This window comes from Dendrobates tinctorius, unplaced genomic scaffold, assembly GCF_039654945.1.
Source record: "Dendrobates tinctorius isolate UK_male_01 unplaced genomic scaffold, ASM3965494v1 ptg000166l, whole genome shotgun sequence".
Classification (NCBI taxonomy): Eukaryota; Metazoa; Chordata; class Amphibia; order Anura; family Dendrobatidae; genus Dendrobates; species Dendrobates tinctorius.
This window is the reverse complement of record NW_027361833.1, coordinates 8,956,818-8,983,001: the sequence shown is the minus strand read 5'-3', so window position 1 is coordinate 8,983,001 and position 26,184 is coordinate 8,956,818. Positions and strand designations below refer to the sequence as shown.

General features: G+C 42.6%; 1 protein-coding gene across 8 annotated transcripts in view; it reads left to right on the top strand.

The window, feature by feature from the left end:
• Window positions 1–26,184, top strand: part of DMD (dystrophin) — a 3,834,938-nt gene that overhangs the window by 2,456,949 nt on the left and 1,351,805 nt on the right. For all 8 annotated transcript variants that reach the window (XM_073550686.1, XM_073550687.1, XM_073550688.1 and 5 more), the window contains one exon: window positions 7,127–7,217. In XM_073550686.1, the coding sequence (XP_073406787.1) occupies window positions 7,127–7,217 (91 nt within the window). The remainder of the gene's footprint in view (window positions 1–7,126; window positions 7,218–26,184) is intronic.

Sequence of the window (26,184 nt, the reverse complement as noted above, 5' to 3'; positions counted from 1 at the left end):
ACTATACTAGGCCGTGGTATTTCAAATATGAGTATAGTAGGCCTTGGGGCTAGTAGTATAGTAATATGTGAAATGCCACGGCCTAGTATAGTCATACCAAGGCCTACTGTAATAACTCGATTTTTAACAATCTTGTTTCACAAAAAACAAACTGGTGAAACTAGAAAGATAATTATTTTTAAGACAAGTTTCAACAGTTTGTTTTTCATGAAACCAGATTCTAGTTGGTAAAACTAGAGTTATTACACTAGGCCTTGGAATGACTATACTAGGCCGTGGTATTTCAAATATGAGTATAGTAGGCCTTGGGGCTAGTAGTATAGTAATATGTGAAATACCACGGCCTAGTATAGTCATACCAAGGCCTACTGTAATAACTCGATTTTTAACAACTAGCATCTTGTTTCACAAAAAACAAACTGGTGAAACTAGAAAGAAACTTATTTTTTAGACAAGTTTCAACAGTTTGTTTTTCATGAAACCAGATTCTAGTTGGTAAAACTAGAGTTATTACACTAGGCCTTGGAATGACTATACTAGTCCATGTTATTTCACATATGACTATACTAGGCCTTGGGTTGGTTTTTAACATGTATTTACCCATCAGTGTGTGTGAGCGGCGCAAACAACATTAATGAAACTTAGTAATGGTGAACCACAAATGTAAATTTATTTTTTATCACAAAAATAAACCTAAAAATTATTTTTTACGGCGTTTGGGGGCAGATGGTTTCAATTTGGGGGTGTGCAGGGAATATGCAACACTTGCAGTTGAAGACGGTGTTTGAGGGGAAGGGGCAACAAAACTTGTGGGGGAAGGTAGTCCAGTTAAGGGAATTAAACTAGGAACACTTGTAGGAGAGGAAATCTGTTCAGGTACATTAGTTGTAATGGCATGTCGCCGTAGGCTTGTGTGCCTGGACCGACTTTGGCCCAATGCCCGCCTTGATTGATTTCGCCTTGAACTAGGGGCAAATATGGAATGTAGGTCCCCCGTCTGCTGGTATGGCTGCTGCTGCTGAGGTGGCGGCTGCTGCTGCTGAGGTGGCGGCTGCTGCTGCTGAGGTGGCGGCTGCTGCTGAGGTGGCGGCTGCTGCTGAGGTGGCTGCTGCTGCTGAGGTGGCGGCTGCTGCTGAGGTGGCTGCTGCTGAGGTGGTTGCTGCTGCTGCTGAGGTGGCGGCTGCTGCTGAGGTGGCTGCTGCTGAGGTGGCTGCTGCTGCTGAGGTGGCTGCTGCTGCTCTTCGTTGTCAGTGCTCGTCCTTGCAGGAGGACTGGTGGCGGCAGTGATGGTCCAGGTTTGCAGAGTGGTGGTGGCAGGGCTACTACATGTTGTAGCGGCAGGGCTGTTCCATGTTTGCCTAGTGGTGGCTGAGCTCCACGCATGCATGGGATTGGCGGTGGTGCTCCAGACAGGAGCAGCGCTTGCCATGGTGGTGTCGGTGAAGTGACCAGCTGCACTCAGACTTGTGGTGGTGTAACGGTGGGTGTCCTGGCTTTGAATAGAGGTGTCCGTGCAGTGGTATGCAGCACAAGTAGGTAGTGAGGTGAAGCGAGTCAATGGTGGCACAGGTGGAAAGGACACCACTGACTGCTGACCGTACCGATTATGCTGCATAGCCTGCAAGAAAGCATTGTTGCAGGCCTGCAGCACATTCAGCTGTTGATCAGGACTAAGGTGTTCCGCCATGCCCTTTTCAATCTTACTAAAAAAATGGTGTGCTGGTCTGTTGAGGTCGGCCTCCAGACGGTCAAGGCGCTGTTCTACAGAATTGAAGCGGTGTTCAAAGTGGTTAAAACCACGTTCCATGAGTGCAAAACCGCTTTCAACTCTGTCAGACAGTGACTTGAGGCTGGAATTAAATGTCTCGCTCAAATGCATAAACTCGGGCAAGACATTCCTGTCCAAGGCCCTCTGCCGCTGGCGGGTAGTGCCCGCATAACCAGTGGCAGAGACCTGGGACAGGGGAACACCTGATGGCCCAGCTTCCTGGTCACCAGCTGTGTGTGTGGTTGACCTGCAAGGTGCTTCCTGGCTGTCGGATGGCTGGGACGGGTCAGAGGACGTCCGAGGAAGGACCGCTCCAGGGCCAGGTTGCAGGGTGCTGCTCCAGGTGCTGTGGAAGAAAGGAAAATCATTACTACCATGCCTTTACAAGAAGCATCAGCTGTGGATTAGAAAAACACAGATTAATAAAAATAAAAACCCAAAATGTATAATACTTACGATCTTGTGGCAAGGACCGGTCTTAGGAACTGCAACGCGTGATAGTGACGGTATCTAGTTCTGGTCCTTGACGCAGATCCACTGCGAACCTGGCCCTCAGCACGAACATCACTGTTGAAGCGGTCCTTGATCGAACGCCAACGTGTTCGGACTTTGTCCACTGTTGATAAAAAAAAACAGTGCCGTCAAGGACAACAGTCACTGCGGCACAATGTAGCAATACAATACTCAAAGCAGTCACTGTAGACCCCGATGACACTGTTGGGTTTCCTGCTAGAATACACCTAGCACGAAACCCAACAGTGCCGTCAAGGACAACAGTCACTGCGGCACAAGGTAGCAATACAATACTCAAAGCAGTCACTGTAGACCCCGATGACACTGTTGGGTTTCCTGCTAGAATACGCCTAGCACGAAACCCAACAGTGCCGTCAAGGACAACAGTCACTGCGGCACAATGTAGCAATACAATACTCAAAGCAGTCACTGTAGACCACGATGACACTGTTGGGTTTCCTGCTAGAATACGCCTAGCACGAAACCCAACAGTGCCGTCAAGGACAACAGTCACTGCGGCACAATGTAGCAATACAATACTCAAAGCAGTCACTGTAGACCCCGATGACACTGTTGGGTTTCCTGCTAGAATACGCCTAGCACGAAACCCAACAGTGCCGTCAAGGACAACAGTCACTGCGGCACAATGTAGCAATACAATACTCAAAGCAGTCACTGTAGACCCCGATGACACTGTTGGGTTTCCTGCTAGAATACACCTAGCACGAAACCCAACAGTGCCGTCAAGGACAACAGTCACTGCGGCACAATGTAGCAATACAATACTCAAAGCAGTCACTGTAGACCCCGATGACACTGTTGGGTTTCCTGCTAGAATACACCTAGCACGAAACCCAACAGTGCCGTCAAGGACAACAGTCACTGCGGCACAATGTAGCAATACAATACTCAAAGCAGTCACTGTAGACCCCGATGACACTGTTGGGTTTCCTGCTAGAATACGCCTAGCACGAAACCCAACAGTGCCATCAAGGACAACAGTCACTGCGGCACAATACAGAGCAGGGAAATACTCACTAAACGCCTTTTTGGAGGATGCTGTGGCGCTGTCCCAGCCATCCATCAACGCTGCGGCCACCTCATTCCATAGCCGCCGGGTCACCACATTGTCCTTGTACAGCCGGTCACGGCTGTCCCACAACGGCGAACGCTCCTGGACCAGGCTGATGAGCTGCTCATTATCCAGGTAGACGTCTTCATCCCGTTGTGGAACCTAGACAAAACACATTCATTAGAATAATCAAATTTAAATTGAATAAAAAGTTACAAAAAAAGAAACAAAAAAAAGAGTAAAAATAGCAGATAAAAAATAAAGAACATTACAAATCATTTGATACTTACATTCCGTATCACCACCGGGACTTGGCTTCGCTGCTCCTGCTCTTCGCCCTCACTAGTCCCGTCCGCAGATGATGATGACGATGTCTTAAGAAAGTTGAAAAAAACGTAAGAGATTTGGAGAAGCAGCAGATATACTTACCAGATGCACGAAAATAATCACCTCACGGTCTGCTTGCGCCAATTCCTGCCGCGATGGGGAATACTCGGATTCTGAAGACATACTGCATGTAAAAATAATAAAAATCATTAGTACATACATAATTTAAAAGGACAGGCATATAATGTAATATACTCACATTCTTCGCTGATATAATGGGTTCTTGGTTGACTGTCTGCTCTTCAATCTGTCAGTGTAGTAGTGGCAGAGTTTTGGCAGGCACCTCCTTTATATAGACTTTTTTGTTTTGACTTTAGAAGATTCTAACTAGGATAAAAAGTGGACACCACCCAAAAAACGCAGCACTAAAAAAACGCATACCTGCGCATGCCAGTGCGCACGTATGCGCATCCATAGGCTATAATGGCCATTTTTAGCGCAAAACGTGCGCATACGTGCGCATGCGATTTTTTCCAGGGCCAAAAAATGCAACATGCTGCGTCTGGAAAATACCAACGCACACCCCAAAAAAACGCAGCGCATGAAAATCGCATACATGCGCTTACAAGCGCGCAGGTATGCGCACCCATGTTAAATATAGGGGAAAAATCGCATGCGCACGTATGCGTTTTTTTCCAGCGCTAAAAAACGCAAATGTGAAACCAGCCTAAAGCATCTTTTGAAACGCAACTTTGGCACTAATGTCACCGACCTCGTGGCCAACCTCACGCTAAGGTCTGGTTTCGTTTCATGAAACCCGACTTTGGCGAAAGTCGGCGACTTTTGAATTTTTTTGACCCGTTTCGTTCAACTCTAGCCACAAGCAAATAGACAATTCGACATATATGCCGGATTTATGGCACAAATATTGATATTGCTCCTGCTTCCTCACAATTTGGTTTCTCAAGTCCTCAGACAGTTCTTTGGTCTTCTTTCTTTTCTCCATGCTCAATGTGGTACACACAATGACACAGGACAGAGGTTGAGTCAACTTAAATCCATGTCAATTGGCTGCAAGTGTGATTTAGTTATTGCCAACACCTGTTAGGTGCCACAGGTAAGATACAGGTGCTGTTAATTACACAAATTAGAGAAGCATCACATAATTTTTCGAACAGTGCCAATACTTTTGTCCACCCTCTTTTTTATATTTGGTGTGGAATTATATCCAATTTGGCTTTAGGACAATTCTTTTTGTGTTTTTTCATTTAAGACAAATTAAATGAAGATAATAATACCAAAGAATTTGTGTTTGCAATCATTTTCAGGAAGAAACTGAGTATTATCTGACAGAATTGCAGGGGTGTCAATACTTTTGGCCACAACTGTATGTCTTTAAATAGACAAAGCAAAATTTGATCAAATGCCAAATCCAGATGTAGACATTCACTGGTACCATAATTTACTGTGTATGACATGTCATCAAGCAATGGAAATCAAGGCAATAAATCAACTTGCTGAGCTTAATTGTTTTAAGGATAGTTGATGTCTCAGAAACACTTGCACAGTAACACAAAACAAGTACTTGAGAGAAATGAAGGGATATGTACTGAAAAATGTAGACTTGTCAGTCACACTGCCTGAACAACAGTTTCACGTATTCCAAGCAGATCTGAGACATAATCACAACAGACAGGCACTAAATAGTGATCTTCAGACAGTAAGTAAATTGCATTTTACACACCATTGACCTTCTTCTATTGCGCTAAAAATTATGCTAGTGTTATTTTTTTATCAGAGATTTAATAAATGCATTTATCCAAAGCTTTTTCATTACTATAGCTCTGGTAAAAATTAAGAGACCACTTTCAAATGTTCAATTTGTCTGATATTTCTCCTTATAGGTATATTTTTGAGTAAAATGCAAATTGTTATTTTAGTTTTAGTCTATAAACTTCTGACAACATGTCTCCGAATTTCCAAGCAATAAATTTTGGGTTTTTTTTCTGACAAAGAAAAATGGTCAAAATTTAAAAAAACAGTGCTTTTATACCTAAAACAATAGAGATAAAACAGGCTCACAATCATTTAGAAACAACAATACAAAACAGCTTTCATGCATCTTGGCATGTTTTCCACCAGTCTTTCACACTGCTTCTGGCTCAAAAATGTAAGCAGTTCTTCTTTGTTTGATGGCTTGTGACTATCCATCATCCTCTTGATTACATTCCAGAGGTTTTCAATGGGGTTCAGGTCTGGAGAATGGGCTTCCCATGACAGGGCTTTGATGTGGTTGTCTCTTAATTTTTTCCAGAGCTGTATGTATAAATCATGCCCTACAATCTCACTTTAAAATATTGACAGTCAACTGTCTGTCTGATTTGTATAAAAGTATGCATTCCCTTATTGGACTGAATAGAAATTCCTTATAAAGATCATACAGATCTAGTGGTAGAATTATTATTGTATGTAATAAGATGGTTTAGAGTAGGAAGATTTAAATAGGAGTGTAAATATATTAACCAGAGGTAGGGTTTAAAAGGGTATTGTTAAGTTTTCTCTTTAGCAGCTCAGATCTATGCAATTTCTTTAATTCCTGAATGTTTGGTGTGGTTAGGCACTTCTCTTTGAATGACAGTTTTGATTTATGAGCTTAATCCTGCTACTCTACATTAATGATCTGTCAGTGTTTGTGCTATGCCTATACTGTTATCACTATATTTGTTTATAGCAATAAAAGTGAATGAGCACAAGCACACATCTCAGGAAAATGAGAGTCGTGATTAGGAGAATCTCTCTAGAAACTGTGGATGGTGGGGGCAAAGAGTTGGTAAATTTACAGAACAAATTACAGGTCAGGTGTTTATAACGAGGACACAGTAAGGTGAACAGCTAACCGTTGTGTAGAAATTAGTTGGCTAGAGAGAACTAACTGAGATGTTAGGGGTTAACTCTTTAACCTGGAATGCAACAACTGGGCATACTCAGGCAAGCTTTGTTGGCCAAGTTGGCAAGTTTGGAAACAAGCTGTATATCATGCAAAATAAAAGCTCCAATAACAATATACTAACAGCAGATAGAATAAGCAAGTCCATTGTTAACTTGCTTATTTTTATATTTCCTAACTAAAGCAATTTAATGACAAGAGGAAACAAACTTAACCAATGCCTTATTGTCAAAGGGGATCAAAATGACCTCCTTCAACTCGAAGGCATCTGTATTATAAATAGTATATAGTAGTTAGGGACTCTGTAACAGAATCTGCATTGAGATCTAGAAGCTTCAAGATACACCCCTGAATATACACATATTTTGAAGCTGTAAGCAGGTTTATTTTGAATAGGTTCGTAATTCTATTTACCTTGTCTCATACAGCCATTGAATTATATTAAATAGGTTCAATCCACTTTTTTTCTTGCTACTAAAAACATGCGTATCTTTAACAGAAAAAGGTAGAAGATCTGAATAAGGAGTGGAATACAGTAAGCCTGTTACTGGAGGAATTGAAAAGAAGACCTGCTGTGGCACCTGGTGACCGTAAGTGTTAAATCAGAATAGCCATCTACTGACATTTCATATAAGTATTGTTGGTTATCATTTATGACAAGCGGTATGATATATAAATTCTAGAATCCGTAGCTACTCAATTTATAGAATTTCTTTGTAAGAACACTGCTTTGTTTAATGGTAAAGGATGACGATCTTTAAAGAATGATATTATTTATATATATATATATATATATATATATATATGCAAAACATTAACTGTATTTATTCTTGAAAAAACATTTAAGTAGACATTGATTAATCTATACAAGTATAGAAATGGCCCTTACAAAAAAAAGTGAAAAGCTGTTTAATGTAAAACCTTTAAGGAAGATTAATTCATGCATTTGCATTTACCCTCCGGTAAGTCAATAGAAACAGAACAAATTTAAAGTTTACTTATACCCCTTCTTTCTATCTATCACATTATCCGCAACCTTACCCATCCCTTGGTTGAACATGATTGAAAACAGTCTTTTTTTCAACCATACTCTGTAACTGAGTAATAACTATGTACATCCTTAATAAAAGATCCATTATTATAAACTAGAATTGGTTATGGTATCAGGCCATGTAAATTCTAAAAACCACATATCTTTGTTACATATTTACTGTTTTTGCTTATTATTATTATTATTATACAGTTTACAAACTATGAAACAACAGTTTACCTTTTTTCAATAGATTTTTTCATTCTTATTTTTCAAGAAAATCTTTATCAACATGTGATTTAGCATATTAATGTCTGTATAGTTCAGTTTCTGTAAATCAAGGTGTCGGTTACAGGATGATGTGTCATTGAGCACAACTGTAAAGGCATTAAATTGGTAATAAAATAAATCAAACTACATTGAGACAATACCTATTGAATTATGGTTCTGCCAAACAAATCTAGCCAGCTTGTATACATATTGATGGCTTCCATATAGCAAAAGATGATTCATAGAAACTGCACAAAGAAAAATAAAGCAAGTCAAAATGGCAAAAGGGTAGCTTGTATAAGGAATTGACTAAAATAGTAAATTTGCGTAATCAGCTCAATTTCAGTTACACACTATGTCCTTCCATTGTTACAGTTTGCAAAGATCCTATAGGTTATCTGATCCTACAGCTATATCTTAAGGGCCTGTCACACTAAGTGATATCACTAGCAATATCGCTATAACGTCACTGGTTTTTGTGACGTAGCAGCGATATTGCTAGCGATATCGCTATGTGTGATACTTACCTCCGACCGCTCCCCCGATGGTTATCGCTGATCGCGCGAGAACGTCCTGGAACGTTTCTCATCATCAGCTTCCTGCTGGGCTTCCTGTGGCGCCTACGAGCGACGCGTGGACGAGGGAGGAAGGATGTCAGGATTGCCTCGTCTGACAGGTAAGTAATGACCCCGACCGCTGCTATGTCGCTGGGGAGATCTGCCTGTTTGGCAGCTCACTAGTGGCCACTTAGCGATGTACCAGCGATCCTGACCGCGTCATATCGCTGGTTGGGATCGCTGGTGCATCGCTAAGTGTGACAGTACCTTTAGAATTGTCCCTTTTTCTTTCTAAATCTGACTATTGGATAACTGTCAGTCAAACATTGATTCAGCAGACAGCTATCTCCGCCAACTCCACCATATGCAGGAATGCTTGACAAACTATTTATATGTTTCCAAAGGGGAAAGTTGAGAAAGTGGAGCCTGATAGTCCTGCGGCTTATCTTCCCTGGATACTAAAAAATTGAAAATTGAAATTCCAACTGCTCTTCCCTTCTCTCCCCTGAAATTATCTATCCGAAAGGCCCTGGAGAGTCCCATACATATTAAGTGGCTAGATGATCCCACTGAAATCGGCCGACTTTCATTTAATGTATATGGAGGCCTTTACTCACATACAATAGATCGCGATGCAGAAGAGAATGAGTAACACATCACTGCAAGATCAGACATCAAAAGATTTGATGATAGTCTGGAAACATGAAGGTGCACAGATTTGTAAAGAGGGCTTGGCACAAAGCAGTGGAACCTTTCTAATTACGGCTATGTGTTAGTTATAATTGACCTATTATTGATTTCTTTACTACCGTATCTAAAAAGAACAATATATTGTGTTAGTCTTTAATAAAAGAGCTTGCAGTCTAACATAAACTATCAATAAGTGATCTGTGAGGTCTGACCCCTTAGTACAGCAACTTAAATACATGCATTTTCTTGTAGTTTATACTGCAGCTCAGCCCATGCCAGTGATAGAACAAGTACAAGTCAATACTGGTACAAGTACTGCAGTGAAGGTTTATTCTAGGATACAAAACTTTATAAACCTTGCAAGGAATTATTTGTGCACGTTAATGATACACTGTTTAAGGCTTACAATAGACTATTGGCCCTATGAATAATTTGTCAAATTATATAGAAATTCATCTAAATAAATACAGTAGTACAGCGTGTGGTTTTTTTTGCCAAATGTAATCTGTAGGTAGCAGTGAGTGGTAATAAAATATGTATACCAGTTCAATCACGCTATGCACCAAGATTAATCTATAGTGAACCTGTGCCAGCTTCATGCAAAGAGAACTAAAAATAGAGTTGGCATCTGTTTATTAATGAACGAAAAGGAAGCCAGATCACCAGTAAGCAGAAGCAGTAACACGGAGCTCCGTACAGACCGACATCAACAATTAGGAAAGGAGAAAGTTCAGCTTCATCTGCTTAAAATTCTTCTTTATTAAATCGGTTTAAAAGACTCATCATGAGTCTCTCCATATAACCATTCCAGGTTAGAACGAGATGAGGCTACGCGTTTTGACCTACATGGTCTTTGTCACAGCCATATCCATACTCCACCTTGGGTAGGATATATATGTATACCTGTCCAATAGAATTACTCATTACTCACTACTTAGAAGTGAAAAATCCTGTTCTACCAATTTTACATGGGGTCCCTAAAATTCATAAATCCAATGGTGTTCCACCAATGCGCCCAATAGTATCGAGGATCGGGTCAAATAACGAACACTTGTGCCAGTGGGTGGATTCGCTACTTCAACCCTGGGTACAACGAACCCCAGGATACATTAGGGATTCCAAGCAGGTTTTGGGTGTTTTTTCTAAAAAAATTTGGTCCTCCAAGTATACATGGCTCACATGTGACGTGATTTCTTTATACACCTGTATTTTCCATGATGTGGTGATACAAGCTTTGCAGTATCATTTCTCAAAACATAGTAATTTTTCGGTCAAACTACAAAATTACATTTTACAGGTTGTATTCTATCTAATGACACATATTTTTTTTTATGTTCAATGGTGAATTTTTTTCCAATTAAAGGGAGTGGCAATGGGGGCCAAATTCTCACCTTCCCTAGCGAATTTGGCAATGTCTTTTTGGGAGACGGAGTTCATATACTCAGTTTCTAATCCTTATCTGGAGCAATTGGTTTGGTATGGCAGATATATCGATGATAGCCTAATTATTTGGGGTGGAGACATATCTGCCATACCAGACTTTGCTATGTATTTAAATTCAAACAGATATAACATCAAGTTCACCTACAAGTGTAATTCTGAAAAAATTTCATTTTTAGATTTGGATCTGATGGGTGTGGATGGTGCTATCATTCACACAAAAATGCATCATAAACCCCTTAGTGGGAATACTGTTTTACATGCAACAAGCAGTCATAATAAACATACAGTAAAATCTATTCCGGTAGGTGAATATACACGAGTTAAACGTAATTGCAGCTCCAATGAGGTTTTGAGGGAGGAATTCAGGCATGTTACAAACAAATTGAAAAGTCGTAGATATCCGAACTGGACTCTAACTAGGGCGCAACAAATAATGCAAACCAAAAAACGGGAAAAATTGATAGCGTCAACCCCGGTGAAAAACAGGGATAAGAATATTGAGAATGAGCCATACATCTGTTTCCAATACAGTCCGCAATTTTCCAGTATCAGAATCCATAAATATTTGCTGGTACTATTTGAGGATGAAAAATTAGCGCAAATCTTGTCGCCCGACGTTAATGTAGTGTCTAGGAGGGCTCCATCGCTGGGTAGTATATTATCACCAAGCATGTTTTCTTTGGATCGCAATAAACCTAAGGAAAACCGGTTGACTACTAAAGGTTTTTATAAGTGCGGTGCCAATATTTGCAAAACATGCAAGCATGCGCAGGTGTCTAAAGAGTTTAGCAATAGTGAACTTACCTTAAATTTTAAAATTAAAAATTACATTAATTGCAACTCTAGTAGCGTAATATATAAAATTAATTGTGACCGGTGTGAGTTGTCTTAACCTGGTATGGTTATGGTCAAGCTGAACTTTCTCCTATCTGTCTATTAATACCAGGGCCAGCTCTCTCCACCATTCACCTTGATGCATATGATAATGTTATCTACCATACAAATGTGGCAGACTTTTCTTCACCTTCCATGATTCAAGGAAGTAAATCATGTACTGCAAAGGCGGACACTGACTGTGAAGGGACCCCCTGTACAGAACATGTTTTTGGTCTCCCCCACTCTGTAAGACCCACTCTGCATATTCAGATACATAGTCACATTAGACAAAAATATATGAAATATACACATGCTAATACATGACACAAGCATTTTAGCACATTACACACAGGCATATTCAATAGACACATATACTTAGGTTCAGAAATATTTGGACAGTGCTGGAATTTTCACAATTTGGCCTCTCCATGTCACTATTTATGATTTAAAATGAAACAACTGAAATGTAATTGAAGTGTAGACATTCAGGTTTAATGTAACTGTTTGAAAACAATTATCCTGTGAAACATTTAGGAATTTTAAGCATCTTTCTACAAAGCCTCCTCATTTCAGGGGCTCAAAAATAATTGGACATATTAACTTTATCATAAATAAAGTGTTAATTTTTAATATTTTTAATACTTTGTAGAATATCCTTTGAAATAACTGCATGAAATCAGGAAGCAATGGATATCACTGAATGCTGGATTTCCTCCTATGTGAAGCTTTGCCAGGCCTTTGCTGCAGCTGACTTCAGCTGCTTGTTTGTGGGTCTTTCTGCCTTGAGTTTTGTCTTAAGCATGTGAAATGCATGCTTGATTGGGTTAACATCTTGTGATTGACTCAGCCATTGCAGAATATTTAATGTATTTGCCTTAAAAACTCCTGGGTTGCTTCTGCCGTATATTTTGGGTCATTGCCCAACTGTACTGTGAAGCATTGTCTAATCAACTTTGCTGCATTTGTTTGAATATGAACACAATGTTTCGCCCAGTACACTTCAGAATTCATCCGGCTATTTCTGTCTTCATTCACATCATGAATAAACACTAGTGACCCAGTGACATTGGAAAACATGCATGCCCATGCTATCACACTGCCTCCATCATGTTTTATAGAGGATATGGTATGCTTTACATCATGAGCCATTCAAAGCCTTCTCCATACTTTCTTTGTCCCATCATTCTTACTCATGTTGATCCTAATATCATCTGTCCAAAGACAGCTTTTCCAGAACTGGTGTTGTGAGCTCATTTTCGGGTTTGCCTCTGGCTTCTGGTGAGGGTTATGGAGCTGGCTGTGCTGACAGAGGAGTAGTGAGCTCTCTATCTGGACTCCCTCTGTTGGTGAAGGGAGGTAATGAAGCTGATCTAAATGGCAGAGACCGACCACCTGAGGAAGAGGACTGCGATTGGACATCAGGGGTTTCTGATTGGATTTAAGGCAGCCGACTCCCTAGTTTCTTGCTGGTGATTTTTTCTGACTGTGGCTCCTGGTTTCCAGTTTGGTTCCTGCCTTCCTAAAGCTAAGTTTTCTCTGCTATTGTTCATATGAGTTTTTGTCTGGTTTACTTAGTTTTGGTGTTCAGCCAGCCCTGGCTGGGACTGGGCTGAATCCCCATTTTTGTCTCTGATCAGTTGATCTCTTTTGCTCTGTCTTCAGAATATACCTGAGTGCTGATATAGTGATTTGAAGTCTAGCGACTTCAGGACCTTTTTTCTATCAGACGTGTTGGACATTCTTTTTGGCAGGGTTTTTTGTGTGATTGCAGACAGCAGCTTTTCTTTCCTGTCCTTTCTAGTTAGTGAGGGCCCCATCATTTGCTCAGCCTATCTTTCTACCTGTGTCTGTGTTTTCATCTTATTTCACCGACAATACATGTTGGGGGCTGTCTATTGCTTTGGGGTCTGCTCTGGGGCAGTTTAGATTTTCCCTTTCTTTCTTTAGGCTTATTTAGTTCTCTGGCCGTGATGAGGCATCTAGGACCACCGTAGGCACGCTCCACGGCTACTGCTAGTTGTTGTGGATAGGATCAGGGGTCTGCAATCCGCTAGTTACCAACCTCTCCGGTTTTCTGGGCTTAGCTTGCTTTTTGTTTTTTCCTCTCTTGGTGACTCATTCATAACAGAATCACCAGTCATACCGCAGATTCTAGAGTACTCAAAAGCAGGAGAGAATTGTAAAAAAAAAGTGTCAGAAATTTTTTTTTATATATGTATATTTTCTCCTCTTTTTCTCTGGGGCCGTAGGAGGATTCTTTTTTTTTTTTCTTTTTCTCCTTGATGGAGATTAATCAATTGTCTGATCATGTGGAGCAGCTCGCTGTTGAAGTGCGGGGAATTTCCACCTATCTCACTCATTCACATGCTGTTGAACCAAGGATCCCTGCTCCTGATGTGTTTTCTGGGGATCTGTCTAAATTTTTGAATTTTAAGAATAAGTGTAAATTATTTCTTTCCTTGAAGCCTAACTCATCGGGGAGCTCTGCGCAGCATGTTAAAATTGTCATCTCCTTGCTGCGCGTCGATCCCCAGGATTGGGCATTTTCTTTGACACCTGAAGATCCTGTTTTGACTAATGTGGATGCATTTTTTCAAGCCTTGGGGGGTTGTTATATGATGAACCTAATGCTATTGATCAAGCTGAGAGAGCCCTATTGGCATTGAACCAGGGTCAGGATCCTGCAGAGTTATACTGTCAGAAATTCTGAAAGTGGGCGGTCCTTACTACATGGAATGATAGTGCATTGGCAGCTCTCTTTTGGAAGGGTTTGTCTGAGACTTTAAAAGATACTATGGTGGGATTTCCTGTTCTCTCTGGTCTTGACGATTCTATGTCATTAGCCATTCAAGTTGATCGGCGTTTACATGAACGCAAGACTACACGGGAGGCGCTGCCACATTTTGAACAAATGTCGGAACCTATGCAATGTGATGGAGTTTTGTCTAGGGCGCAACATCAGGAGTTTAGAAGGCGTATTAAGCTGTGTTTTTTCTGTGGAGATGCCTCTCATGTTATTTCTGTCTGCCCTAAATGAGAGAAACGTTTTGCACACACATTTGCTGTGGGTGGTGTACAACCTAAGTTTCTTTTGGCAATTACTCTGATCTGCTCCTTATCCACATTTTCCGCGAAGGCTTTTGTGGATTCAGGAGCGGCCTTGAATCTAATGGACTTGGATTTTGCTAAACGTTGTGGTTTTCCTATGACACCTCTGCGGACACCTATTCCTTTGAGGGTATTGATGCTTCTCCTTTGGCGAAGAATAAACCTCAGATTTGGACCCAGGTGATAATGCGAGTCGCCCCAGACCACCAAAAAAAATGAAGATTTTTGGTGTTGCATAATTTACATGATACCATTGTTCTGGGTTTTCCCTGGTTGCAAATCCATAATCCGGTTTTGGATGGGAAATCTGTGTCTGTGGTGAGTTGGGGTTGTCGGTGTGCTCTTGGTGACACTCCTGTTTTCTCCACCTCTCCCCAGTCGCATGATGTTCCTGACTATTTGGCTGATTTTTATGATGTATTTAGTGAGAGCAAGTCTGCGTCTTTGCCTCCTCATAGGAGTTATGACTGTGCAATTGAGTTGAGATCTGGGTGTAAATTTCCCAAAGGTCGACTTTTCAATTTATCTGCACCTGAACATGAGGCTATGCGATCTTATATTAAGGAGTCATTGGAGAAGGGTCATATTAGACCATCCTCTTCACCCTTAGGTGATGTTTTTTTTTTCGTGGCCAAGAAGGATGGTTCATTAAGGCCTTATATTGACTATTGTTCCCTCAACAAAGTTACTGTTAAATTTCAGTATCCGTTACCCCTGATTTCTGATTTATTCTCCAGAGTTAATGGTGCTTGCTGGTTTACTAAGCTTGACCTCAGGGGGGCGTATAATCTTATGGAAGATGGCGTTTAATACTCCGGAGGGACATTTTGAGTACCTGGTGATGCCTTTTGGGCTCACTAATGCCCCTTCTGTCTTCCAATCCTTAATGAATGATATTTTCCGGGACTTTGTGGATAAGTTTTTGATCATCTATCTGGATGATATTTTGATCTTTTCCAGGGATTGGGATTCTCATGTGGAACATGTTCAGACTGTGTTCCGGATTTTGAGGGAGAATTCCTTTCATGTTAAGGGATCGAAGTGCCTTTTTGGTGTACAGAGGATTTCATTTTTGGGATTTATTTAATAGGGACACCTCCCATTAGCTGGGATAGTTAACCTACACCTAAATTGGGGAAGAGAAGTGGTGAACCTCGCTAAAGGCCCCACACTCCACCTCTCCTAAAGAAATGGATATTTTGTTCCAAAAAACCGTTAGTTCAAATCCTAATATAGGTACATTCACCACAAAAGAAAAAATAAAGAATAAATAATAAAAAATGCATAAAAAATATCATAGAAATAACAAAAGAAAAAATTTAAACCAGATTTTGCGCATATAATATGTTTTTATTGAAAAATACATACATTTTGTTTTCATTCAAAAGGGGAGTCATGCATTCCAATATCAGTCTGCTGCCGCATGATCTGAAAAAAAAAAAAAATACAAATAAAATAAATACCTTAAAAATACAACCCAGAATCATAAAGAAGAGAAACAGTAGCTCATAGAGGAATCTATTACAATTGGCTTATAGAGTAATCTGTAGCTTGTAATTGACATTAAAACTAAAGGGTTTTAGTGTGTTTAATTTTTTAATTCATTGTAGCTCCCTAATCTTCAATAATTTAATTCTATCACCCCTCTTCTCAAAGGTGGAATATAGTCTATCACTCTAAACGTCAGATCCTTTTCCACATGTTTAAAATCTGAAAAATGTTTGGATACCAGTAGATCTTGTCTCTTTTTTCTAATGCTATGTCTATGTTGATTTAATCTCACTTTCAGTCTGCAAGTGGTTTCACCCTCATAGTACAAATTACATGGACATTTTAAAAGATAAATGACAAATGCCAAAGAAAACGTCAAAAAATGATTTATTTTAATTTCCTTATTAATATGTGGATGTTGGAAGGAACTGCCTTTTTCCATATATGTGCAATTCACACAATTAAGACAAGGGAATGAACCAACCCTAGCCTTACCAGTCAATGTGTTCAGGAAATTTTTCTTTTTTGAGCCAATATCTGAATGTTCTACTATATCCTTTATATTTCTGGCTCATTTATAAGAAATTAGCGGTGGAGACCCAAACTCCCTTATTTCTGGATGACATTTACCCAATGTAGACCAAAGTTTCCTTATATTAGAGACAATACGGTCACTATCTTCACAATGCGCATTGTTTGTTCATTTTTTGTGCTGCTTTTTCCCTTTTTTCACACATATATATATAAAGCTGAATGTGTGTGTGTATGTGTGTATGTATGTACCGTATTTTTCGCTTTATAAGACGCACCTGATTATAAGATGCACCCCCAAATTTGGTGGAGAAAAAAATGTTTTTTTATGTTAAATGGAGGTGTGTCTTATAATGCCAGTGTCTGTCTTTCAAATCATATACCGTATATGTCCCTCATTCTGGTATTTATATAACCCCCAACCTGGCACACTGCCCCCATTTTCTGGCACATAGCACCCCCATCCTGTCCTGCATATGGCCCCCCGGTCACTATATGCCCCCCTGCTGGCATCACATGGCCCCCCTCTCGCTATATGCCTCCCTGCTGGTACGCACACGGCCCCCATCCCTATATTCCCCCTGCTGGCACACATTGTCCCCCGTCTCTATATTCCCTCCTGCTGGCATTCACACAGCCCCCCATCCCTATGTTCCCTCCTGCTGGCACACATTGTCCCCCAGGTCCTATAATCCCCCCTGCTGGCACACATTGTCCTCCCGTCCATATATTCCCCCCTGCTGGCACACATTGTTCCCCCTCCATATATTCCCCCCTGCTGGCACACATTGTCCCCTGCTCCATATATTCCCCCCTGCTGGCGCACATTGTCCCCCCCTCCATATATTCCACCTGCTGGCACACATTGTCCCCCCTCCATATATTCCCCCCTGCTGGCACACATTGTCCCCCCATCCCTATATTCCCTCCTGCAGGCACACATTGCCCCCCATCAATATATTCCCCCCTGCTGGCACACATGGCCCCTCGATCATATATTTTCCCCTGCTGTCATAAATGGCCCCCTTCCCTATATTTCCCCCCTGCTGGCAAGCACATGCTAAAATAATAAACACTTAACTCACCTACTGATGATCGCTCCTGCTCCCAGCTCCCCCATGACTTACCTGTGTCTGTACTGAGTCTGCTGTCATCCTCCTCCTGCAGGGCGCACACAGCTGCTGCTCATTCAGGCAGCTCATTGTAGCTACAGGACCTTCCATGATGTGACCAATAGGAGCTGCTCAGCTGCAGTCATGTGACTCCCAGTGCACACTGAGAGTCATGTGACCGCAGGTCCTATTGGTCACATCATGCAAAGTCCTGAAGTGATGAGCTGCCTGAATGAGCTGCTGCTGCCACTCGCCCTGCAGGAGGAGGATGACAGCAAACTCGACACAGGAAAGCCACGGGGGAGCTGGGAGCAGGAGCGATCATTAGTAAGTGTCTATAGTGAGGGGGGAGAGTGCAGGCACATGTAATATGCACCGCTCCCCTGTCTACCAACTCGGCGCTGTTTCAGAACCGAGGTGATGGACAGCGGGTGCAGTGAATATTACATGAAGCTAATGAGCGGGAGCACAGGACCTCCCGCTCTCTCCGCAGCCCCCATCCAGCCCACCCCAGCCCCCTGACTCCATGCCAGAGCTGGCCCCCCACTCTACAGCAGCACACAGATTCGCTTTATAAGACGCACCCCCCACTCTCCCCCGAAATTTGGGGGAAAAAGTGTGTCTTATAAAGCGAATGTGTGTATGTCCAGGATTGGCATCTGCACCATCGCAGCTACAGCCACAAAATTTTGCACAGTCACATGTCTGGACCCCGAGCCCATCATAGGCTATGTTGTTAGGTGAAATTTTAACCCCGCGTGTTCCAATTCACCAAACAATTTTGCCCCTAGGTGCATAATGGGGAAAAAGTGTATGTATGTATGTGTGTATGTCCGGGATTGGCATCTGCACCGTCACAGCTACAGCCACAAAATTTTGCACAGTCACACGTCTGGACCCCAAGAGCGTCATAGGCTATGTTGTGAGTTGAAATTTTAACCCCATGCATTCCAATTCATCAAACAATTTGGCCTATTATTCTTATCATTTCTATGGTGTTATCATCCTTCTGTAAAACTGGAAATAACACAATTTATTACTGTGCCAACACAGACCACCCTCTGACACAGACTGCAGGGGGAGCCCAGTATCACACCGGATAGGATTAGATACACTGCTCAGCAGTCAGTATCACACAGCATAGGATTAGATACACATCTCAGTAGTCAGTATCACACAGGAGAGGATTAGATACACAGCTCATCACACAGTATCACACAGAATAGTATTAGATACACGGCTCAGCAGACAGTATCACACTGAATAGGATTAGATACACGGCTCTGCAGTCAGTATCACACAGGATAGGATTAGATACACGGCTCAGCAGTCAGTATCACACAGGATAGGATTAGATACATGGCTGAGCAGTCAGTAACACACATGATAGGATTAGGTACATGGCTCAGCAGTCAGTATCACACAGGGTAGAGTTAGATATACGGCTCATCAGACAGTATCACACAGGATAGGATTAGATACATGGCTGAGCAGTCAGTAACACACGATAGGATTAGATACACAGCTCAGCAGAATGTATCACACAGGAGAGGATTAGGTACACAGCTCAGCAGACATTATCAAACAGGATAGGGTTAGATACACAGTTCAGAAACAGGGTGTGCCAAAGGAGAGGACATTTTCATTCCAAGAATTCCACTCATTCCATCTGATTTGTTTTTTGATTTTAAACGCCTCCAGTTTCCAGTTCAACTGCTATTTGCAATGTCCATTAACAATGCTCAGGGACAGTCCTTGAAAGTAGTAGGGATTGATTTGCAATCTCCATGCTTTTCTCATGGTCAACTTTACGTGGTCTGTTCAAGAGTTGGAACTCCCAAAAATCTGTTCATCTTTGCACCGAAAGGAAAAAACAAAAATCTTGAATGTGTTGAAAATAAAATACTATCAATACTTGGGTAATCCTTTAGTGAATTTGTGTTGCAAATCTGTAGTGTTGAATATATGATGTGAAATATTTTTATGTGCAATATAATCATTATAATTTGTTATAACTATCCACAGTTGGCTACTATGCCCAGGCAATGCCGTTCTCTTCAGCTAGTATATATATCTAATATATAAAGCTCAAAGTGTGTATGTATGTGTGTATGTATGTGTATGTGTATGTTTGTATGTCTGGGATAGGCATCCGCACCATCGCAGCTACAGCCACAAAATTTGGCACAGTCACACGACTGGACCCCGAGAACGTCCTAAGCTATGTTGTGAGGCGAAATTTTAACCCCGCACGTTCCAATTCACCAAACAATTTTGCCCCTATCTACATACTGGGGGAAAAAGTGTGTGCGCGTCAAGCCCCGCCCCTCATTGTGATGTCACAATGCCCCTATTTGCATACAGGGGAAGCAGTGTGTGCGTTTCAAGCCCCACCCCTCATTATGATGTCACAATGGTTGCCATGGCGACGCTGATGTCATCAAAGGTTTCAAGCCCTGCCACCGCTCATTATGATGTCATAATGGTTGACTATGGAATGGAGGATGTGTGATGAGTATATGGGCACGGGACTATGGGATGGAGGATATGTATGACAGGTATATGGGCACGGGACTATGGGATGGAGGATATGTATATGGGCACAGGACTATGGGATGGAGGATATGTATGATGGGTATATGGGCACGGGACTATGGGATGGCGGATATGTATATGGGCACGGGACTATGGGATGGAGGATGTGTGATGGGTATATGGGCACTGGACTATGGGATGGAGGTTATGTATGACGGGTATATGGGCATGGGACTATGGGATGGTGGATATGTATATGGGCACGGGACTATGGGATGGAGGATATGTATGATGGGTATATGGGCACTGGACTATGGGATGGAGCATATGTTTGACAGGTATATGGGCACGGGACTATGGGATGGCAGATATGTATATGGGCACGGGACTATGGGATGGAGGATGTGTGATGGGTATATGGGCACTGGACTATGGGATGGAAGATATGTATGATGGGTATATGGGCACGGGACTATGAGATGGCGGATATGTATGATGGGTATTTGGGCACGGGACTATGGGATGGAGGATATGTATGATGGGTATATGGGCATGGGACTATGAGATGAAGGATGTGTGATGGGTATATGGGCACTCGACTATAGGATGGCGAATATATATGATGGGTATATGGGCATGGGACTATGGGATGGAGAATATGTATCATGGGTATATGGGCATGGGACTATGGGATGGAGAATATGTATGATGGGTATATGGGCATGGGATATGGGATGGAGGATGTGTGATGGGTATATGGGCACTCGACTATGGGATGGAGGATATGTATGATGGGTATATGGGCACGGGCCTATGGGATCGTGGATATGTATGATGGGTATATGGGCACGGGACTATGGGATGGCGGATATGTATATGGGCATATGCATATGTATATGAGGATAATTATAATTTTCTATAACTAACCACAGTTAGTTACTATGCCCGGGCAGCACCGGGCTCTTCAGCTAATATATATATATATACATATATATATTATATATTTATATAAACTTCCTTCTCACCCCCCAATGGGGGTGGTCTTTTTTGTCCTTCCTCATTCTCAGATCCTCTACCAGAGGCCTGAGAGTTTGAGGGTTCTGGCCAGAATCTTAGTTGTTCACAGCATTGCGCTTTTCTGGACAGAAAGCACAGATGTTGCTCTTGGGATATGTTGTAGCCATTTTCTCAACTTAAGGGTCACTGCTCCAAGTGCTCCTATAACCACTGGAATCACTGTTGCCTTCATCTTCCACATCTTCTCCAGTTCTCCTTTGAGGTCCTGGTATTTCCCCAGCTTCTCATAATCCTTCTTTCTGATGGTGCTGTCACTTGGCACTGCCACATCTATTAACATTGCTGTCTTCTGATCCTTGTCTACTATCAGTGTCAGGTTGATTAGCCAACACCTGCTTATCCGTCTGGATCTTGATGTCCCATAGGATTTTAGCTCTTTCATTCTCCACTACATATATACAGTATATATAAATATATATATGCTAGCTGAAGAGCCCGGCATTGCCCGGGCACAGTAACAAACTGTGATTCGTTATAACAAATTATAATGATTATCCTCCATCCCATAGTTCCATTCCCATATACCCATCATACATATCCTCCATCCCGGAGACAAACTGAGCAAACGCTCCAAAAAGCGACTATTAAGTCAAGGTAAAAAAATCAAATTATTTATTGCAATTATTGGGACAGATACAGACACAAAGGGGGGAAGTGGACAATGAAGTGTGGATATCCGCAAACCTCATGGGTATGCAAGGGGTTACTGGAGGTTAGAACCAATAAATTCATACATGTATAAAAAATAACAATGCTTTAAATTATATAATTAACCACATGTAGGATATAGTGCTCTGCCAAATAGTGACTTCATGTTCCATAATCATGTAAGGCACCCTAAATAGCCTAATCCTTGAACTGGCATGAAGTGTATCTCACCAAGGCTGAATACCTAAAGGGCCACCTATAGGAGTGCCACAAAAATTAGGGTATGGATATTTTACCTGAATAATGGCAGGCACAGGTTCCAGGAGTCCAGACACCCACCCCAATGCACATTACAGAGGGTTACTCCTTTATCATCCCATAGTCCAGTGCCCATATACCTATCACATATCTTCCATCCCACATTCCCATGCCCATATACGCATCATACATACCTTCCATCCCATAGTCCCATGTCCATATATCCATCATACATATCCTCCATCCCATAGTCCAGTGTCCATATACCCATCATACATATCCTCCATCCCATAGTCCCGTGCACATATACCCATCATACATCCTCCATCCCACAGTCCAATGCCCATATACCCATCACACATCCTCTATCCCATAGCCCCATGCCCATATACCCATCATACATATCCTCCATCCCATAGTCTCGTGCCCATATACCCATCATACATATCCTCCATCCCATAGTCCCGTGCCCATATATTCTAATATACAGTACTTCAATGACTTCTACACCCTCTACATTCTGACTTCCTGTCTTTTTTTAACATCCCATGACATTTTGTTTGAGATTCACCAGTGCATGCTGGGATACTCGAATTAGCCATCATCAGGGGACAGAAGCTGCGGTCACTGCTGCATCCTCTGCACCCTCTCTGAAATTAGGCGCCATCAGTGATGTCTGTTTTGGAGGCTCGGCTAGTCCTTCTCACCTGATAATGTGTCGGTTGTAAATTCTGACGCATACTCTGTATGAGCTCCCTGTGCTATATTCCTTTGAATGCACAGTGACAGTGCACTCCCTTACTGGCTCTAAGGAGAAGAGCTGACCCGACAGGGACCAGTCCAGTCTCTGAAACAGATGATGCTTCATTTCAAAATGCACTGGGATTCTCAAACAAATGTCACTGGAAGCAAAAAAAAAACAAGCAGACAGGAAGTTAGAGTAGAGAGGGAATGGTAGAATTGTTTTAATTGAAATATATTAGAAAAGTGATTTGATTATTGAATTTAGTATGAAAGTCACCTTTGGTTTCGGATCACACTTTAATTCTGCATAATATTAATTTTATCACTTAATAAAAAGCAGTTGCTTATGTGATGAAGTTACATGAGCGTATAAAAAAATCATGATTTTAATCCAGAAAGACGATTTTCCATCTGTATTGTTATCCGTATGGCATCCATTTTTATACATCAAAAGTGAATAAAATTTAAAATACAGTGTCCTGTGTTAGTAATGGAAATGTATTCGTAGAAATTGGATGCTATACGAATGATTCATATGGCATCCAATTTTTTTTTATTTTTGCACACCCATAGACTTCAACAGGCAAGTCAGGTCTGAAATACAGAACTGACTGGTGGGTGCTGTGACATTTCTCAAAGACATTTTCAAGCTGTAATCTAAATAGCTCAATTGCATAACATTGCTCCTAGTGCTCTGTGTGAGGTCGGGTTAATTTTTTTTTATGGTCAGCACTTGAACAAATATTACAGTCGTGTGAACATAGCCTGATAATACTTGTTGCAATAAAGCTTTTTGTAACAAGTAATAGCAGTTGTTCAAACAATAAATTGGGAACTTTGGAAAAAAGTTATTCGCCCACCTCTATTCCACATGCATGAAACTACATCACATATGGGGCAGGAGCTGAGAAATCCTAATTGCAGTCTATGGAGTGGAGTGATAGGCCACAGATCACAGGGGGAGCACTATGGGGTACTTAACCCTTACCTCTCCTGCACAGGACCTACAACAGTACAAACTGGGAGTAAAGAGGGAAGTAAGGGTTAACTCACTGTAATGCTGATGAGAAACTAAGTCAGAGAGTGGACCCTCTGGATCGCGGATCCGGAGCCCCTGGGCCGAGCACGCCAGGTGATGACCGACCCCTATACAGGGATCGTTTGGGGCAGGACCACAGAGGACGGAGGCGCGACAGCCGGAACCAAGAGGGACGGCTCCACGGACAAAAGGCCTGGGGAGGCAGCGGACTGATATACAAGCAGGGACGGGGAGTACAGGAAAAGACACAATACGGAAATGGCAAGGGAAAGGACCAGGGCGAACTGGAAACAGAGGACGGCCACAAGGAATGGAAAGGAAGCAGGGCCTGGGCAGACTGAGGAGAGCAAGGGAACGACACTGAGGACGGCAGGGAGATAAGGCAGAGAAAGGTAAGGCTACAGGAGAACAGTAGCGGCCAGAGGGTGCAGAGAACTACACAATCATCAGGCGTCCTCCTAACAGTGAGGACGCCTGAAATAGACCAACCCCCGGAAGTGCGTCCCCCAGTCCAGCCCCTCAGCGCCGCCCACCGCTGGAGAGAGAGAGCGGGAGGAGGCGTGCACGAGACAGGGGGCGGGAGCCAGGAGCCGCCGTGAGGGAGAGTGGACGACGGGCGCGCGCCCGGACGGGAGCGCGCAGGTAAGGAAACGCTGCGGCGCGCGCTGCTACTGAAGGGGCTACTGAAGGGGCCTCCCTTACTGAGATTGGCCAAAAACTTTTTCAGAATCCGGGGAGCGTTGATATTCTCCCGAGGCTCCCAGGACCTTTCCTCGGTACCAAAACCCACCCAATCGATAAGAAAAAAGGTCTTACCCCGGACTCTTTTTATAGCCAAGATGTCCTTGACCTCGAAGACGTTGTCCGAGATAACAGGTGAAGGAGGGACGATGGAAGCTGGTTGGAACCAATTCAGGACTACGGGTTTCAAGAGCGAGACATGGAAAGCGTTGGGAACCCGGAGCGAAGCAGGCAACCTCAGTTTGTAAGCCACTTCATTAATACGTCCAATCACTTCAAACGGCCCAATGTACCGAGGACTCAGCTTATAAGAGGGAACTCTCAGACGGATATGTCGAGTTGAAAGCCAGACTTTGTCACCTGGATGGTACGGAGGCACGTCCTTCCGTCTTTTGTCTGCATGTTTTTTGATTCGGTTGTTGGCACCCTTGAGCGCGTCCCTGGTCTCTCTCCAAATCTGCGAGAATTCTTTAGCAAGAGAATCGGCTGCGGGTACTCCTGTAGACGTAGAGAAAGGTAATGGAATACCTGGGTTTTGACCGGTTACCACAAAAAAAGGTGACTTGGTGGTAGATTCGCTGGGATGATTATTGTGCGAGAATTCAGCCCAAGGTAAGAGCGCGACCCAATTGTCCTGATGGGCGTTGGCGAAGTGACGTAGGTAGGTGGTTAACACTTGATTAATTCGCTCCACTTGCCCGTTGGTCTGAGGATGGTATGCGGAAGAGAAGTCGAGAGATGTACCCATAAGCCGGCAGAGAGCCCTCCAGAAGCGGGAGGTGAACTGGACCCCCCGATCTGACAGAATCCGCTGAGGAAGACCATGCAGCCTGAAGACCTGGTGGATGAAGATCTCGGCCAACTTCGGGGCGGACGGTAGTCCCGGTAAGGGAATGAAGTGGGCCATTTTTGAAAAACGATCTGCTACGACTAAGATGGTGGTACATCCGGCTGAGCGGGGTAAATCAGTTACAAAATCCATGGCGATCTGCTGCCAGGGAACCTCAGGAACTGGCAATGGGTGAAGAAGACCAGCGGGCAAAGTCCTAGCCACCTTGTTCTGGGCACAGATTGTGCACGAGGCAACATAGTCCATCACATCCTGGCGAAGCGTGGGCCACCAGTAATACCGGGACAGCAGCAAGAGAGTCTTTTTAGTCCCAACGTGTCCAGCAATTTTGGAGGAATGCCCCCAGTCCAACACCTCAGTACGTCTGCCTTGAGGGACGAAAGTCTTGCCGGGTGGAGGAATAGCAAAATTCACAGGGGCCACAGTGATCATTTTAGTAGGCTCAATAATATAGGATGGGGCTTCATCCCTCTCCGATGACTGTAACGACCTGGAAAGGGCATCGGCCTTGATGTTCCTATTACCAGGTCGAAAGTGAAGTTGGAAGTCAAAGCGGG